This window comes from Arachis stenosperma, chromosome 2 (assembly GCF_014773155.1).
Source record: "Arachis stenosperma cultivar V10309 chromosome 2, arast.V10309.gnm1.PFL2, whole genome shotgun sequence".
Classification (NCBI taxonomy): domain Eukaryota; kingdom Viridiplantae; phylum Streptophyta; class Magnoliopsida; order Fabales; family Fabaceae; genus Arachis; species Arachis stenosperma.
This window is the reverse complement of record NC_080378.1, coordinates 116240359-116256742: the sequence shown is the minus strand read 5'-3', so window position 1 is coordinate 116256742 and position 16384 is coordinate 116240359. Positions and strand designations below refer to the sequence as shown.

Here is a 16384-nt window from a genome sequence, read left to right as displayed (position 1 = left end):
TGTAAAAATGGAAAACCTAATTTCTCTCTTACGAAATCAATTTCTCTCACTGCAAATCTCCAATCAACATCTCCACCGATTAGAATGAAGAACAAGATGATAGGAATACACAGTTTAAATTTCAAACCGATTCAACGGTGAACAATTGAAAAACTACCATTTGAAATTTACTGTTTTGGGCAAAAACAAAAATTCTGTTTTCTCCTCTTCTCTCTCACTTGGTGGCTACTCTCTTTCTCTCAAAAAATCTCAAAAAACTGAATTATGGTTGTGACACTAGGATGCAAGAATACATCTCTAAAATATTGAGCTTGGATCTTATAAAAAAGAGAAAAAATCCAATAATTTTATCATGCTAACCACTTATATCATTCTAATTTCACATACTCACCTCATTCATCCCATCTTTATTATCATGCACTTATATCTATGTGATCTATTTTATTTAATAATTATTATTTGTTTATAACCACACTCTTCTATTTTTTTTTGTCTTAGAATTACTAATGTTCTTATACTTAGACGACCCTAATATTTTGCACCAAATATTTTATTTTATAAATTTTATTTCTTAAATTCTATTACGCTCAAGATGTATTTTTTTTTTGATTCAGCTACTTTACTAAATTAGACCACTTTTTTTTGTCATTTACAAAAAAATTATATTTATAAGTTCATTTTTATTATATTTTTAAATCATATTTAGTGATTGTTTTGTTAATAATATATTTCAATCTTTGGAGTATGGACACCAAACTAAATATATATGTGGCAATTAAGAGGACCAACTATGCTACATCTTTATCTAATCATTCTCTTCTTTCGATGTTAATTTGATCACGCAGTGGGCAATATAGTTTGATTAAACAAACACAACTTGGATTCCATCCTATACATGGCCCTCGAAAGAAACGAAATTTCTTACTTCTTGTTAATAAAAATTACAATGTTCTTTTTTTTGTCTGTAATTTTTTTCGTAAAAATTAAAGTATTAATTTTATACTTATAATAATAGTTTTACCATCAGCATTTTTAATAAAATTATTTTTTATAAAACACTTTATTATACTATGAAAACTTTTAAGGTAACCACAAATAATTTATAACTAAAAACATATATTTTACATATTCAGTAAAACACATCCTATTAACTTTCTTCATCCTTGTTAACCTGAATTTTATTGTATTTCTTCGTTTTTATTATACTCCATTAGTTTACAAATTTATTAACATACTGCTAATTATTATTAATATCAGGCACTCTATTTTAATTCTTTTATATTTTTATTATGCCAAATAATTCAAATAATAATAAAGAATAATCTATGCTATTTATTTTTATATAATCTCTTAATATTTTGTTACATCCAATTTTTAAACTGAATTTTAATATTATTACCACCTATCTATTGTATACCTCCTTCGTTTAAAGCCATCCACCATATTCAATGTTTTTTTTTTTTTATCAAAGGAAAGATTTTATTGATTTGTGAAAATAGACAGTCTAAAATAGGACAACACTAGAAGAAGATAGTTCCACCAATTACATTGATTAACATGAGATAAAGATAACTTTGAGAAAGAAATAAACAATTAGACAATGACAATAGGGAAGAGGGACTCAACAACGAAGGTTCCTGCTGGAGAAGAAATCCTCTATGAGCTTCCTCGCCCCTTTGACAACTTCAACACATGGGATCGTTCTCTGTTCGAAGACTTGCAAGTTACGCGCCAACCAGATCTTCCATAAGGTGATTGCAGCAAGGCTCCGTCTTTGTTTTCCTTGGGTTCCACCACCGCTTTGCATTACTATCTCCCTCCACCATTTCCATAACACTGTAGTATTTTCAGGTAAGCCAAAATTATCAGTTTTTCTCCATACTTGCTCAGCCTGAGGGCAATGAATTAAACAATGAATAATCGATTCTGGTTCATTTATGCATCTAGGACACTGGGGATTCACATTCGAAAACCTGGACTGCAGCTTGAGTTTAACTGGGAGTCCTCCATGAATAGCTTTCCACAGAAATACCTTCACCTTTGCTGGAGAATGTAAGGACCAGATCGATTGCCACACATCTTTTTGCTTGAAGACTTCCGGGAGGAACTCTATTGGCGAATGAAAAAATTGGAATGCAATTCGGTATCCTGAGTTCACTTTGTAAGTATCACTTCTGTTTTTTGTCCAAATCAGTTTATCTTGTTGCTCTGTTCTTTGGGTCTGGATTATCTGCTGAGCTATAGTGGGGGGAAAACTATCGTTGATGAGCTGTGTATTCCAATTTCCGTCTGAAAGCAGCAATTGGTTCACCCAGTGTAGGTTGTGGTTGGGATTAATTAATTGGGATCTCTGAATTTTTTCTTTGTTATCACCTCAAGGCTCTTCAAAGATAGGAATTATACTGCCACTCCCCACTTGCCATTTAACACCCTTTTCAATAACTTTCCTGCCTTCTAGCATACTTCTCCAGACCCAAGAAGGGTTGTTATCTGGTAGGGCTTTTAAGAAATTGGAGAAAGGAAAATATCTACTTTTAAATACCTTGTAAACTAGAGAGTTTGTCTTAGAGAGTAACCACCAGCTTTGTTTGCCTAGCATAGCTAGATTGAAAGCTTTGAGATCTTTGAATCCTAGTCCCCCATGACTTTTGTCTCGACATACAGTGTCCCAACTCAGCCATTGCATCTTTCTTTCATCACCTCTTTGGCCCTACCAAAACAGCATCATCTTTCTTTGAATATCCTCTAGGAGAGATTCTGGCATCTTAAAGCAGCTTAATGTGTAAATAGGAATTGTAGTCCCCACTGCCTTAATCAGCACTTCCCTCCCACTCACTGATAATAGCGATCTTTTCCACAAGCTCAGTTTCTTCACAGTCTTATCTTCTATGTATTTAAATGTTTCCCGTTTTGATCGTGACATAATTGCAGGTAGGCCCAGATATTTATCTTGGGCTCCAACGTGTGGAACCTGAAGGAGTTGTGCTAGCTCTGCCCGAATCTGCTGAGGAGTATTTTGACTGAAAAAGATTGATGATTTATTCAGGTTAACAATCTGGCCGCTAACTCTGGAGTAGTCTTGTAGTATTTGCATTAATCTTTGGCATGTTTGAACATTTGCTTTACTAAAGAGGATGGAGTCGTCTGCGAAAAAGAGATGACTGATTGTAGGGCACCTCCGGTTTAATTTAAGTCCAGAAAATTGCTGTCTCTGTTCTCCTATGTGGAGCAGATAAGATAAACCCTCTGCACAGACTAGGAATAGATATGGGGAAAGAGAATCTCCTTGTCGGAGTCCCCTTGTTGGCTTAAACAAGCCGTGAGAGTGTCCTTCCACAATAACAGAGTAAGAAACCGTCGTAACACATTCCTTCATCCAGTTTATCCATTTTTTGCAAAAACCAAGCCTCTTCATAACCTCCCACACAAAACTCCATTCAACCCGATTATAGGCTTTGCTCATGTCAAGTTTAAGAGCTAAGTCGTACTCGCCATACTTCTTATTCTTCAGGTAATGCATATATTCGTGGGCTATTAATATGTTATCACTAATTAACCGCCCTTTGATAAATGCACTTTGGTTCTCACTAATTACTTTATCCATCACTTCTTGCATCCTATGTACCAGAATTTTGACTATTATCTTGTAGAATACCGTGCTCAAACTGATTGGTCTGATCTGTCCCATAGTATCTGCTCCTGGAACCTTTGGAATCAAACATATTTGGGTGCGGTTGAGGGAACGCAGCATCTTTCCCCCCTGAGAAAAAACTTCTGACAACCATAGTTACATCTTCTTTAATAATACTCCAGTAAAATTGATAAAACTTTGCCGTGAATCCATCCTCTCCTGGTGCTGAGAATGGGTTAATAGAGAAGACTGCACTCTTGACTTCCTTATTACAGATCGGCCTTGTGAGAATTCTGTTCTCCCTTCTATCCACTTTAATCTCTATACCTTCCAGAGTCTCCTCCGGGTCAATTGGATTTGAAGTTGTGAATAAATTTTCAAAAAATTCTTGGGCTATTCTACCAATTTCTTCCGTCTCTGATTGGTACTGACCGCTTTCATCTTGGAGCTTTTCAATCTTGTTGTGTTTATTCCTTGAACAAAATTTAGAATAAAAAAATTTTGTGTTTTGATCTCCCCATTGTAACCAGTTGACTCTAGATTTCTCCTTTCAATACCTCTCTTCTTTCTCATAAGCATTTTCTAGAGTTGCCTCAAGGATGAGAATCTGCTGCTTGTTAGCTCCAGCCCCCTTCAGTTTCTCGATTTCTAACTTCTGCTTGGTCTCTTCTATTATCTTAGCCGAGTTGTCTGGCTTCAGTTTCAGTCACTCAACAATGTTATGCCGACATTGTTTGAGTTTATTGAATAGCCTAAACATAGGAGAACCTGAGTATTCTGTCTTCCATGCATCTGTTACCATAGTAGTCATCTCTTCTTCTCCACACCACCTTTCTTGAAAGCAGAAATGTCGTTTTGGCCTCCGATCCTGCAGTTCTGATTCCAAAAGAATAGGTCTATGATCTGACCCCTGATCCTCCAAATGCAAAATTTTTGCTGTTGGGTAATCCTACCGCCAATGGTTAGAAACCAGACAACGATCTAACATCTCTCTGATAAAAGAGTCTCCAAACTGTCTGTTGTTCCACGTGTATTTAATTCCTTCATACCCCAAGTCACTTAAATTGCCACCATCAAGAAAGTTCTGAAACTTTTCAACAGAACTAGTTGCTTTAGGCCTCCCTCCCTCCTTCTCATGATGAGCTAGGATAGCATTAAAGTCTCCCAGAACTAAGAATAATTCCTCTCTCGAGTTGAGAATTTGGAGTAACTTATCAAACTGCCCACTCCATTGATTTTCTTCACTATGCAGGTGCACTGCAATCACATTCCAAAATTTGTTTTTGCTAGTATCCAGAACTTTGAAATGGATAAAGATTGCTGATTCTATAACATTAATTTGCACTTCAGCCCATCATGCTAGCACCAAACCTCTAGCACCATATTCAATGTTAAAAATAAATAAATGTATAAAAAAATCTTAAAATTTATTTCTTATTAATTTACATAATTTTAATACTTTAAAGTTACCCAAAGTAAAGTTTAATATTTTAGTAGCTACTATTATATTAAAAGTAATAAAAAAAAGTATAAAATGAGAATATATTACTATATCGCTAATAAAAAAAAAAAAAACAAAACAAAAAAAAGAAAGAAAGAATTGTCGTCGCTGATAAAAATAACAATTACTAGCTAAAATAGGCTATCCTATTGGTAGAAGAACAACGTTAATAAGAAAAAGAGATAATTCTTTTAGTGTTGTAAAAGAGATATATATATAAATAAATAAATAACTTTAATATTAATATTTAATAATATTAATATCTCAATATAACTAAAATTATTTTTATATGTTTACAATATTATATAAGTGTTGTAGTTTTTTTTTTTACCAAAGATAGGAGACTCGAACTCGCAACCTCTTAATTGAGTATGGGAAGACTATGCCATTTGAGCTATTACTCATTAACATATAAGTGTTGTAGTTTGCATCAATATAAAAAGAAAAAAATATTTTATATTGATGTTATATGTATTGTCAAAGGTCTTATCTTCTATTGTAGTTTGCATCAAATTTACATTTTTACATTTCATTAATTTAATTCATCTGAAAACTTAAACATTTTTTTTTAAAATACAAAACCGTCCAAATTATTAATAGACATTCATCTTTATTATAATATTTAATTATTTTATTTTAACATTTTTAGACTTACACAACACTTATTTTGATGATAAATACTGTGGTAATTAAGATATAGTATTTAATTTACTAAAAAAAATAAAAAATAAATTTAATAAATTTTAAATATTTTATTTTTATTTTATATATTTTTTTATTTATAAAAATAAGTTAAACAATTTGGACAGTACAATTAAAAAACACTATAAAATCTATCTATTCTGATATTCACTCAAACGCTATTATTAGGACAGTTAAAATGGGCTAAATCTATCGAGCCAACTTATTTATTCATTTAAATGAATAGATTTTGTCTCTAAAATTAAGTCCGTTTAAATTTCGGATTAAATGGACTGAGTCCGATTAACCCAAAAAATTAACGGGTTAAACGGGTTAACTTACAGACTAAACGGGTGGTCTGTTTAATTTTTTTACATTTTAAAAAAAACAGTATTTTTAATCGATATTTTTTTTTATTTGACCTAAACATTCGATCCATCAACTATAAAATTATTATTTTTAAAAGTTTTTGACATAAAAGTGATATTTTTTATTAAAATATTTTTTAAAATATAAAATTAAATGTTAAATAAATTGGCTCGTTTAATCCATTCAACTAATCATAAATAATCTAAATTAAAAAATTCTGATTCACAAATAAAATAAATTTAAACAAATTAACCAATTTAATCTACAAACTTAATAGACTGAACCTAAATAAATCGAATTAACCCGTTTGACAGGGCAGCTACTATTTCACGGGTTCTATTTTTCTCTCAGAGGACTCGAATACGTGTGCACTGTGCAGCTCCAAATGAAGCATGTAATGCTACCTGTTCCAAGGTATCAATAAGATATTTTAAAAAAAAGTTTGATAAAATAAATATTCAATGATTGTTTATCAGTTTGACAAGTCAGTCATATAAATGTCTTATTTTGTTATGTCTATGTAAAATAATAAAATACACTAAAATTATTATTTTTTAATATATTATATTAAGTGAATAGATTTTAAGGTAAAATATATTTTTTATTTTTAAAATTTGGTAAAAATTTTAAAAATATCTCTAAATTTTATTTATTTTAATTTTATCTCAAAAATTTTTAATTTGCATCAAATATAACATCGACGATAAAATTTTCAAAAAATTTAAGACTAATCTAACAATAATACATAAAAATTATGTTTAATTTACTTGTGTTTAAAAATTATTCTTATGAAATTATTATTAAATTAGTCTTACATTTTTTAAAAAATTAACTATCAAAAATATATTTGATATAAATAAAAAAATTTTGAGACAAAATTAAAACAAAATAAAACTTAAAATTACTTTTTAAATTTTTATCAAATTTCAAAAATAAAAAATATACTTTATCCTAGATTTTATTTACATAATTTCTCGATGTATGGTTCAGTGTGATAAAAAATTAAGCCTTGAAGTTAAATCCTTACTAATTTACACAATTTTAATATTTTAAAGTCATTAAGATAAATTTTAATATTTTCTAACTGCTATTGTATTAAAAATTAATAAAAAAATAAGTATATATTATTGTACAAGATATCTCTGGTACAGATTGTGAGATGAATCAAGGGCTTGTAGGTCGAGGCAGTTGCCGGATCATTTGACTGGAACAATGGGAGGTGATACCTGCAAAGACACTCCGATATTCAAGTTAGAATGAATCTGAGAAGTATAAGGTGAGTGGAATGAGTGACTACCTAAGAGAGCTTGAGGCCCCTTTATATAGGTGGATGTAGTTTATCTTATCTTATTTTATTTAGTTAAAATAAGGGAGATATTTGAATTTGATTGTTAATTATGGGATTGAGAGGGCCGATTTTGAGCCTTCTAGAAAAAGAGGCTAGGCTCGACCCGTAGACCAGGTCAGGAGGCCATTCCGAATGGAGGATCCGGAAACCGAATTCGTAACAGTTATCTCCACAACAGAAAAGCGAGTGAAATCGGTCTCCATCGTTGAAAGTCTTTTTTACTTTCAATCTCACATTCACTCACACACTACTATTACTATAAATTCTATTTTTCTCACAAAAAACTGGAATATGTGTGCAACTCTTAGTGAGGTAGATAAAAAATAATAAAATACAAAATTATTTTTTTCTTTAAATATATTATATTAAGTGAATCGATTTATTTGCACGGTGAAAAAGTCAATCATAGTAATTAATTTTCTGATGTATGATTCAGTATTAAAAAAAAGGGTTATGTTACGTGTACATCAAAATCAGCCATTAAAATTAGTTATTAGTATAAAATACATATTAAAATACAAATACACATTAAAAATAAATTAAACCACACATGTATTTATACACAAATACATTGATGATTAATTTTAGTGGCTGATTTTGATGTACAAATAGTATTTTCCTAAAAAAATTAAACTTTGAAATTAAATCCTTATTAATTTGCACAATTTTAATATTTTAAAGTGACCAAAGTAAATTTTAACATCGTAGTTACTGCTATTACATTAAAAATAATTAAAAAATGACTATATATTTCTATTTGCGACAAAAGGAAAAACGAAGAAAGAAAAAAGAAGAATGGTTGTCGTTGATAAAAATAGTGATAAGAACTGTTTTATTAGCCAAAACAACTAACACCTTTAGTGGTAGAAGAGCAATGTTACTAGGTAGAAGTGACTCCATGCATCATATCTGCAGGTACCTAACCTAGCCATCTATTGCGGGTAGGTTTAATCATAATTTTATGTCGTCTTTTATTTTTTGATCATTTTTTTAAACGATGTCATTTTTTGTCTTTTTGCGCGCACCGCCGTCGTTGTTGTACTGTGATCTCGGTGTCCTCACAACTGCTGTCTCGTTACTTGTTTTTATCAACTAAGCCATATATTCATTTTACTATGTATGCGGAAGGTTTTTTTTTCATTTTAAATTGAATGTTTATTTGGGTATATCATTGGTATTTTACTTTATTTGCTTGATTATGCATGCACATGCTCCGTAGGATGTTCATTTTACTATATATGCATATGGTTTTTTTTACTAAGATGTGGATATTTATTTGGATCATACCATTTGAATGAATGAAGCAAAGCAGCATGCGATGGAAGTGGCGAAGATACGACGCAACGACATGGAAGCAAGGGTTGAGGTGCAGTGTTGGAACAGTGGCGGAACAAGGCCTTTAGCTCGATGACGGTGCGGCATCACAGAGGGGGGAAGAAGGCGTGATCGCATGGAGAAAAGGGTGGCACGATGCATGGGAGAAGAAGGTGGGGCATCAGTTGCAGGGAGCACTGGGAGACATGACGTATGGGAGAAGAAGATGCAGCGGTAACGGTGCAAAAGAAAAAAGGGGAGTGAAGCGGCTGTGATAAAAGGAGAGAAAGGTGGACGGTGAGAGGCTAGAGTTGTGGTAGAATATTTTTTTTATTTTAGTAGGCCTGGAGTGCAGCCCATTGTTCATGTTGTTATGTTATATAAATATGTTATAGGTGGATGTTGAACGAAGGACTTCTCACTTAATACAAAAAGCCTTTAGACAAGTAAACACATTTTTTATATAAAAAGTTAAAAACTAATTCTATTTTAGTGATATATTAATACAATATTAAATCACAACATTTTATTTGTGGTTATGTTATTAAGTTAAGCAAAACTTTTTATATAGAATTGAACATTTGATGGTTATATTGTTTATGAGACGATTGTGTTGTTTGTGGGATGATTGTGTTATTTATATTGAATTTTTAATTTGCATGCTCATTAGGTTATTATATAATAATCGACAATGCTACTTATATACTAAAATTAAATTACCCACCAGTATAAAATACATGTTGGAATACAAATATATATTGAAAATAAATTAAACCACGCATATATTTATCAAGTTTCTGAAAACCAAACCGGTCATAGAATTGCTCTAACTACTGATTTATTGGTTCAATCGGTTCAACCGTAATTCTACCAAAAAAATAATTTTATAACAAAATAATAAATAAAATATAAATAAACACACTAAAACATAATTATAGTCTAATATAAACTTTAAAATATCATCCAAATTAAAAATACTACATAAATCACAATGTTATGATTTCATTAGAATGAATAGGATTTGAAGCCAGATTATTCTCTGCATTATTATCCCTAGGTATGTCTTGGTTGATACTCTCATCCATACCTAAAAATTACCAGCAATTCAATAACAATAAATCCAATTATAATATCACAAGTTCACAGCAACCACTCCAACCCAATAATCTCAACAGTCAAAATTATTCAATAATTATTCAACCCAGTAACAAAAGCAAGATTCATAGATTAACTAACAACAATTATTCAAAATTATTCAACCTAGTAACAACAGCAAGGTTCATAGATTAACTAATGACAAATATTCAAAATTATCCACAATCTTAAAATACAGTAATGAAAAATCACAGTTCGCGGATTAACTAACAACAAAAAAAATTAATAGTTCACAGTAATGAAAAATTATTCAATTATAGTTATAAAAAGATAAATTAATACCAGGAGCGCAAAACAGAGCAGAGTTGGCGTAAGAGAGGACAAGGAGCACGATCGAAGGCTGACACGGCTGAAGGGACAGGAGCGCGGTAGAACAGAGCTGGCGCCGGTAGGATAGTGGCTATGCGATGGAGGCTTCGACGTTTGAACGGTGGCTGGACAGAAGAGAGTGTGGGAGGAGCAGGAGCTCGATGAGAGGAGCTCGGATAGTGGCTAAGTATGAGAGAGCACGTTTTGGTTAGGGCTGGTTAGGGTTCCTCTAATGCTCAACCACACGGCGTCGTGTTAGCAAAATTAAAAAAACTGGTCGGGTCACAGTTTGGTTCGATCGATCGGCTCTCGGCCAGTTCAACAATTCAACGGCGATTTTAAATTCCTCAAATTTGGCATCTGACCAATTCATTTTTCCCGTCGATTCATGATTCGACCGGTTCGATCGATTTTCAGAACCTTGGTATTTATACATAAATACATTGGTGGATAATTTTTGTGGTTGATTTTAGTGTACAGATAGTATTTTTGTATAATCATATTGTATATTTGTGAAAACCTACGGGTAGGGTTACTGTTGGGTTGTTCTTAACCCGTGAGTAAGATAGAATTGAATTTTAATAACAAATTCAACCCGCAAATAGGGTTAAGATTGGGTTCAAACCTTATCCTATCCTAAAAAAAGAGATAATTCTTTTTTTTTTCACTTACACAACACACATCCACTCACACACTATTATTACTGTAGATTTTATTTTTCTCACTAAGAACTCAAATACGTGTGCAGCTCTTAGTGAGACATGTAATACTGTCGTGTTGCAAGATATCAATAACTTATCTTTAACTTTATAAAAAATATTGATAAAATGGATGTTCAATCAAACTCAGTTCAATAAATGTTTTATTTTGTCATTTCTACTAAAAATAGTAAAATATATTAAAATTATTTTTTTTCCTTTTTAATATATTATATTAAGTGAATAGATTTTATTTACATCATGAAAAAGTCAATCATGGTAACCAATTTATGGATGCATGATTCAATGTTAAAAAATTAAAACTTTATTAATTTACACAATTTAATATTTTAAAGTCATCAAAATAAGTTTTAATATTTTGGTAACTGGTATTATATTGAGAAATAATTAAAAAATGACTATATATACCATAGCCAATAAAAGAAAAACTAAAAAAGGAAAAAGAAGAGTTGTTGTCGCCAATAAAAATGACGATAAAAACTACTTTATTAACCAAAATCAACTACCCTTGTGGTAGAAGAACATCGTTATTAAAAAAAAGAGATAATTGTTTTATGAGTGAACTACGAACCTAATTCCTGACCATTTTGTACAATGACAAAAACAATCCCTGACGAATATTGTAATCCACTTCGGTCCCTGTCCCATACCTCCGTCACACAAGCCGGTCCTTGAGGGTGAATCTCTAGCAAGAATGAACGAAAAATGCTGAGCTGTCACGGTGAGTGTGTGTGAGTTGGCTGACGTGGACGATTGCTGCAAATGTGGACAACTGAAATGGTTAGGGGGTTAATTGTCCGCATCCACATCAACATAAAACATGGTCGTTTTATTTCACAGTGTGCCATTCCATAAAAACCCTTCATTTACCTTTCAAAATTATCAGAAAACCCTAGGAGAGAATGTTTTTCACCTTCGTAACCATTGTTTACCTTGGGGAGTTAGAGAGTCGTGTTGACGTTGTTACCAGGGTGGGCATTGACGAAGCTGACGTCATTGTCGTTGACGGAGCTCTGACGACTCTTGGAGGAGTTGACTGACGGTGCTTGTGACGGTCTAGGTAAGTCCCTTTCTCCATCGACCTCTTTGTGTCTTGTGCTTTATGTGGTCCTATTAACTCACTCTGACACACCACCATTGAGCTTTACAACTCACTTGTAGTCTGAATAAACAAAACATGAAACCTGATTAAGAAATGTCCAATGTGATTAATCAGAATTGATTATGTATTATTTTAAGCACACGTTAGAGAAAGTTAGAAACAGATTCCACTAATTTTGACTGTGGTGAATTTAGGAAAAATTGATTCTGAGATTGTAATGCATGTTTATTTTTCTCAGATGTCTGAATATTTAATTATTCCGGTGTTTCATCATGAGGGGAGATTTCAAAATGATTCTGAGGGAGGCCTGTGCTACATGCATGGAAAAGTGAAGAGGTTTTCCCCACTAGACTTGGATTATGTGAACTTTTTTGACCTGGTGATATTGTTTAAGGAGTTGGGTTACACAGGGTATAAGGAGATATTTTGTCTAGATATGAGAGCACCCAACATGGAGGCTAGTCTTCATGCCATGAAAGGGGATATGGAGATTAACCAAATGAGGAAAAATAAGCTTATGAACAGGGACACTGATGAATTCTATATTTATTTTGAACACGAAGTGTGGCTGAAGTAATGGAGGATGGTGTGGCCCCTGGGACTGTTATGGTGAGTTCATCATCATCGTCTTCCGATGATGGATATGAGACAACAGAGGATGAGCCTTACAAGCCTCCTCCTCCTGGGTATGAGACAGATGACAACAGCAGTGATGAAGGGAAAAGAGCAAAAAAAAAAAAAAAAGAGGGTGCCAAAAAAATCATTGTCAGGTAAGAGAAAAGTGGATGAAGAGGCTGGTGGTTATGAACACATGACAAGGGTAGTGATGATGAACTTAGGACTAGAGATGGTGAAGGGAAAAAAGGAGGCTCAGCTAAGAAGAAGATTAGGGGTAATAAGGCTTCTTCATCTGCTAAGAAGAAGACATCTAAAAAATATTTAGGTGTGAGAATAAGACATATACTTAGGGATGGACTGCAGGATGGATCAATGGAAGACTATAATTCTGGGCCTGGGCCGAATGTTGGGGCCCAAGAAGAGGGCAGAAACCAAGTCCTGTAGGTGGGACAGAGAGTGTTGACAAAAATAATGTGGGTGAAGGGCTTCATCAGTCTGGCTCGGTTCCTACTAATGTAGAGATGGATAGTGACTATGAAAAGCCATATGAGTATGAGAGTGAGGCCTTCAACAGTCCAATCTCTTCAGAGGACGAGGGTAAGATAGCATATGATCCATTTGATGAAGATACTGAATATGGTGAGGTTGAGTTCAAGGTTAGACAGTTGTTTCCAACAATTGAGATTTTCAAAAAGGCATTAAAAGACTACTTCGTACATGAAGGAAAGGACATGTTATACATTAAGAATGAGAAGCATAGACTGAGGGCAACATGTGCAGCTAATAAATGTCCTTGGTTGATATATATTTCTTGGAATTCTGCCAGTAGATGCTTCCAGGTGAAGACCTTAATTGATGAGCATTCTTGTGCTTGGGACTATGGTAGTAACATGGCTGACCGTCAATGGCTAGCTTCTAAGCTAATTAAAAAACTTCTCATTCAACCCGACATGAAGCTAAGATATGTAATGGAGCATATGATAGAAGAATACAACATCCAGCTGAACCCAAGAATGATTGCAAAGACCCTGAAAGTTGCTAGGGAAGTTGTCATTGGTAATGCAAGGGACCAATATGAAAAAGTGCGTGATTATCTGAATGAACTACATAGGAGTAATCCGGGCACAATAGCATTAGTGAAGACAATTCCCCAGCTAGTTTCTTTTCCACTGTTTGATAGATTGTATATATGTCTGGACACGTCTAAGAAGGGGTTTAAAGAGGGTTGCAGACCTCTTATCGGCCTAGACGGATGCTTTCTGAAAGGGTACTATGGTGGTCAGCTCTTAAGTGCGGTTGGACAAGATGCCAATAACCACTTCTTTATCATTGCCTTTGCAGTTGTTCTTAACGAATGCAAAGACACATGGAAGTGGTTTTTGACACTCTTACAAGAGGACTTGGGAGAAGTGACACAGTTTGGCTTGAATTTCATTTCGGACCAGTAGAAGGTAACATGTCTAACTTCACTATGTTAATTTCATTGTTGAACTATGTTCGTGGTTGGTACTTATTTGTTTACTAATTTGTATGTATGATGTCTGAAGGGTTTGGAGCTAGCCATAAAAGAAGTTATGCCTAATACATACCACAAGAACTGTGTGCTTCATAACTGAAAGAATTTTATAAAGCATTTCAAGGATTAGCAAACGAAACAATTGGTATGGGAATGTGCACGATGCACCACATTGCAAGGGTTCAACACTGCTATGGAGAAAATGAAGAAAGTCAATACTGGAGCTTGGGAGTATCTTCAACGGTTTGAGCCTGCAGTATAGACTAAGGCTTAATTCAGTCATGGTCCCAAAGTTGACAACATCACGAACAACATGTGCGAGGTATGGAACGCAAAGATTGTCAAATACCGTGGAAAACCAATTCTGACGATGTGTGAGGACTTACGGTGCTACCTGATGAGAAAAATAGTCACACATAAGAAAAAATTGGAGGCTTGTTCTGGTCTATTGGCCCCTGTACAACAGAAAAGATTAGACGAATTCATTAAACCTAGTGCCAATAAGTGAAAAGCAATTTGGGCCGGAGATAGCGATAGAGTTCTATTTGAGGAGCATAGGAAAAACTACAAGTTGGTGGTAAATATGCATCAAAGGACATGTACCTGCAACGTATGACAACTCACTGGTAATTTTATGTCCTAACTCATTACCTGTATGTATTGTACACCTGATTATTACTATAGTAAAATACTGTACTTTGCTTCAGGAATGCCTTGCAGGCATGCCGTTGCAGCCATGTACAAGATTGGGTTGAAGCTAGAGGAGTTTATGCATAAGTGGCTGACAATGGAATCCATTAGGGCCACTTACAAACATTGCATCAAACCTGTGAACAGTGAAGAGTACTGGATTCCATCAACTGCAGTACCATGTAATCTTCCACCAATAAAGAGATATGCACACCGCCCAAAAATGAAGAGGAAGGTGGATCCAATTGAGAAAGAAATGCATTCGAACAAGGCAAATAAGACTTTTGAAGTCACATGCAGTAAGTGTGGCCAAACTAGGTATTATTGCAAGACCTGCAAAAATGAAGCTAAGGACCCAAACTGGACACCCATAACCAAGAAAGAGAGAAGGGCTGCTAAGTTGCAGATTGTAGTCACCAATGTCCCTAGCTAGAACACACCACAGGTATCTTAGGGTTCGATTTTCCATATTATAGACATGGTCAGGGTCTTAAGTGTCTGGTATTTTAATGGTCAAGATTCGATTTGTCTTACTTAACTATTGGTTATCCATTTCATTAGGAAAGCTATAACAGGGCACTAGTGCAGCTGCACCTCAAAGTGATCCTTTGGTAAATATTCTTTTCACCTACAGTCCTATTGATAATTTTTGTTATCTGACTGCAAAGTTCTTAGTCTAGGCAAAAGCAAAGAAAAATAAGAAAAAGCAACCTAAAGCGATTGAAAGATATAATCTTTCACTTACTCAAGATCATGTGGATGAGATAACCCTCTTACAAACTGCACCACAGGCAAAAGAGGTATTGTTGTGTGAATATATAACTTGTCTTTATTCAATATTTTCTCAATACGTAACTATCTTCTTTTATTGTTTCAGCCTGCATCAGATACAATTAACTTGAATCACAAGCCACCACAACAGCCCATCTTTACTAAACAGGTGAACCAATTGCAAAGAAGGAAGCACCCTATTGTAAGGCCCCAATGCCTCCCACATCTGCTCCACCAATAACCAATATGCTCAACCAGCAATGGAGGTCAGGCCTTCTGCTCCACCAATGGTTAACCAATTTATTCAACCAACAATGGGTATCAGGCTTCTTTTCCACCAACACAAAATAGCATATCCACGGAGACAATGCACACAGCAAGTTCTGGGACTGTTTCAAGGCTTTTCAAGTTTATTCCAACTCCTGGGTTCATCCCACCAAGAAAGAAATAATCTATATAGGGATATGACAAACTCATTTCATATATTCTGTGTCTTACTTTGGTATATTCTGCCAATGTTAATTTGGCTTTGTTTTGGAAAGTTTAGGCCCCAAGTAGAAAACTGATAAATTATGTGTTATCTCACTTTTGTAAAGGGTTATATGCTGCCCCTAAATATGTGTTGTTACATTTTCAGAACTTTTTTTTGTGTTGCTTCTT

The 16384-nt window shown here is 33.8% G+C and overlaps 2 protein-coding genes and 1 long non-coding RNA gene across 12 annotated transcripts; all 3 read left to right on the top strand.

The window, feature by feature from the left end:
- Window positions 1-1583: 1583 nt before the first annotated feature.
- On the top strand, window positions 1584-9348 carry LOC130961171 (uncharacterized). 10 transcript variants are annotated; one of them, XR_009079387.1, is made up of 6 exons: window positions 1584-1851; window positions 1948-2161; window positions 2932-3046; window positions 6497-6596; window positions 7319-7458; window positions 8835-9348. It is a non-coding gene; the product is annotated as an uncharacterized LOC130961171 (long non-coding RNA). The 10 variants fall into 10 exon arrangements; XR_009079388.1 differs by having other exon boundaries at window positions 7361-7458; window positions 8835-9346; XR_009079385.1 differs by having other exon boundaries at window positions 7334-7458; window positions 8843-9345.
- Window positions 9349-13268: 3920 nt separating this feature from the next.
- LOC130963539 (uncharacterized) lies at window positions 13269-14195 on the top strand. The gene has a single exon (XM_057889640.1). It carries the CDS (start codon window positions 13269-13271, stop codon window positions 14193-14195), a length of 927 nt encoding a protein of 308 aa, XP_057745623.1.
- Window positions 14196-14972: 777 nt separating this feature from the next.
- LOC130963538 (uncharacterized) lies at window positions 14973-15386 on the top strand. The gene has a single exon (XM_057889639.1). The coding sequence runs from the start codon at window positions 14973-14975 to the stop codon at window positions 15384-15386; it is 414 nt and encodes a 137-aa protein (XP_057745622.1).
- Window positions 15387-16384: the final 998 nt, after the last annotated feature.

What these genes read in the sequence shown, in the direction of transcription:
- LOC130963539 (XM_057889640.1), top strand. Translation starts at nt 13,269, where the DNA reads ATGGATAGTGACTATGAAAAGCCATATGAGTATGAGAGTGAGGCCTTC.
- LOC130963538 (XM_057889639.1), top strand. Translation starts at nt 14,973, where the DNA reads ATGCCTTGCAGGCATGCCGTTGCAGCCATGTACAAGATTGGGTTGAAG.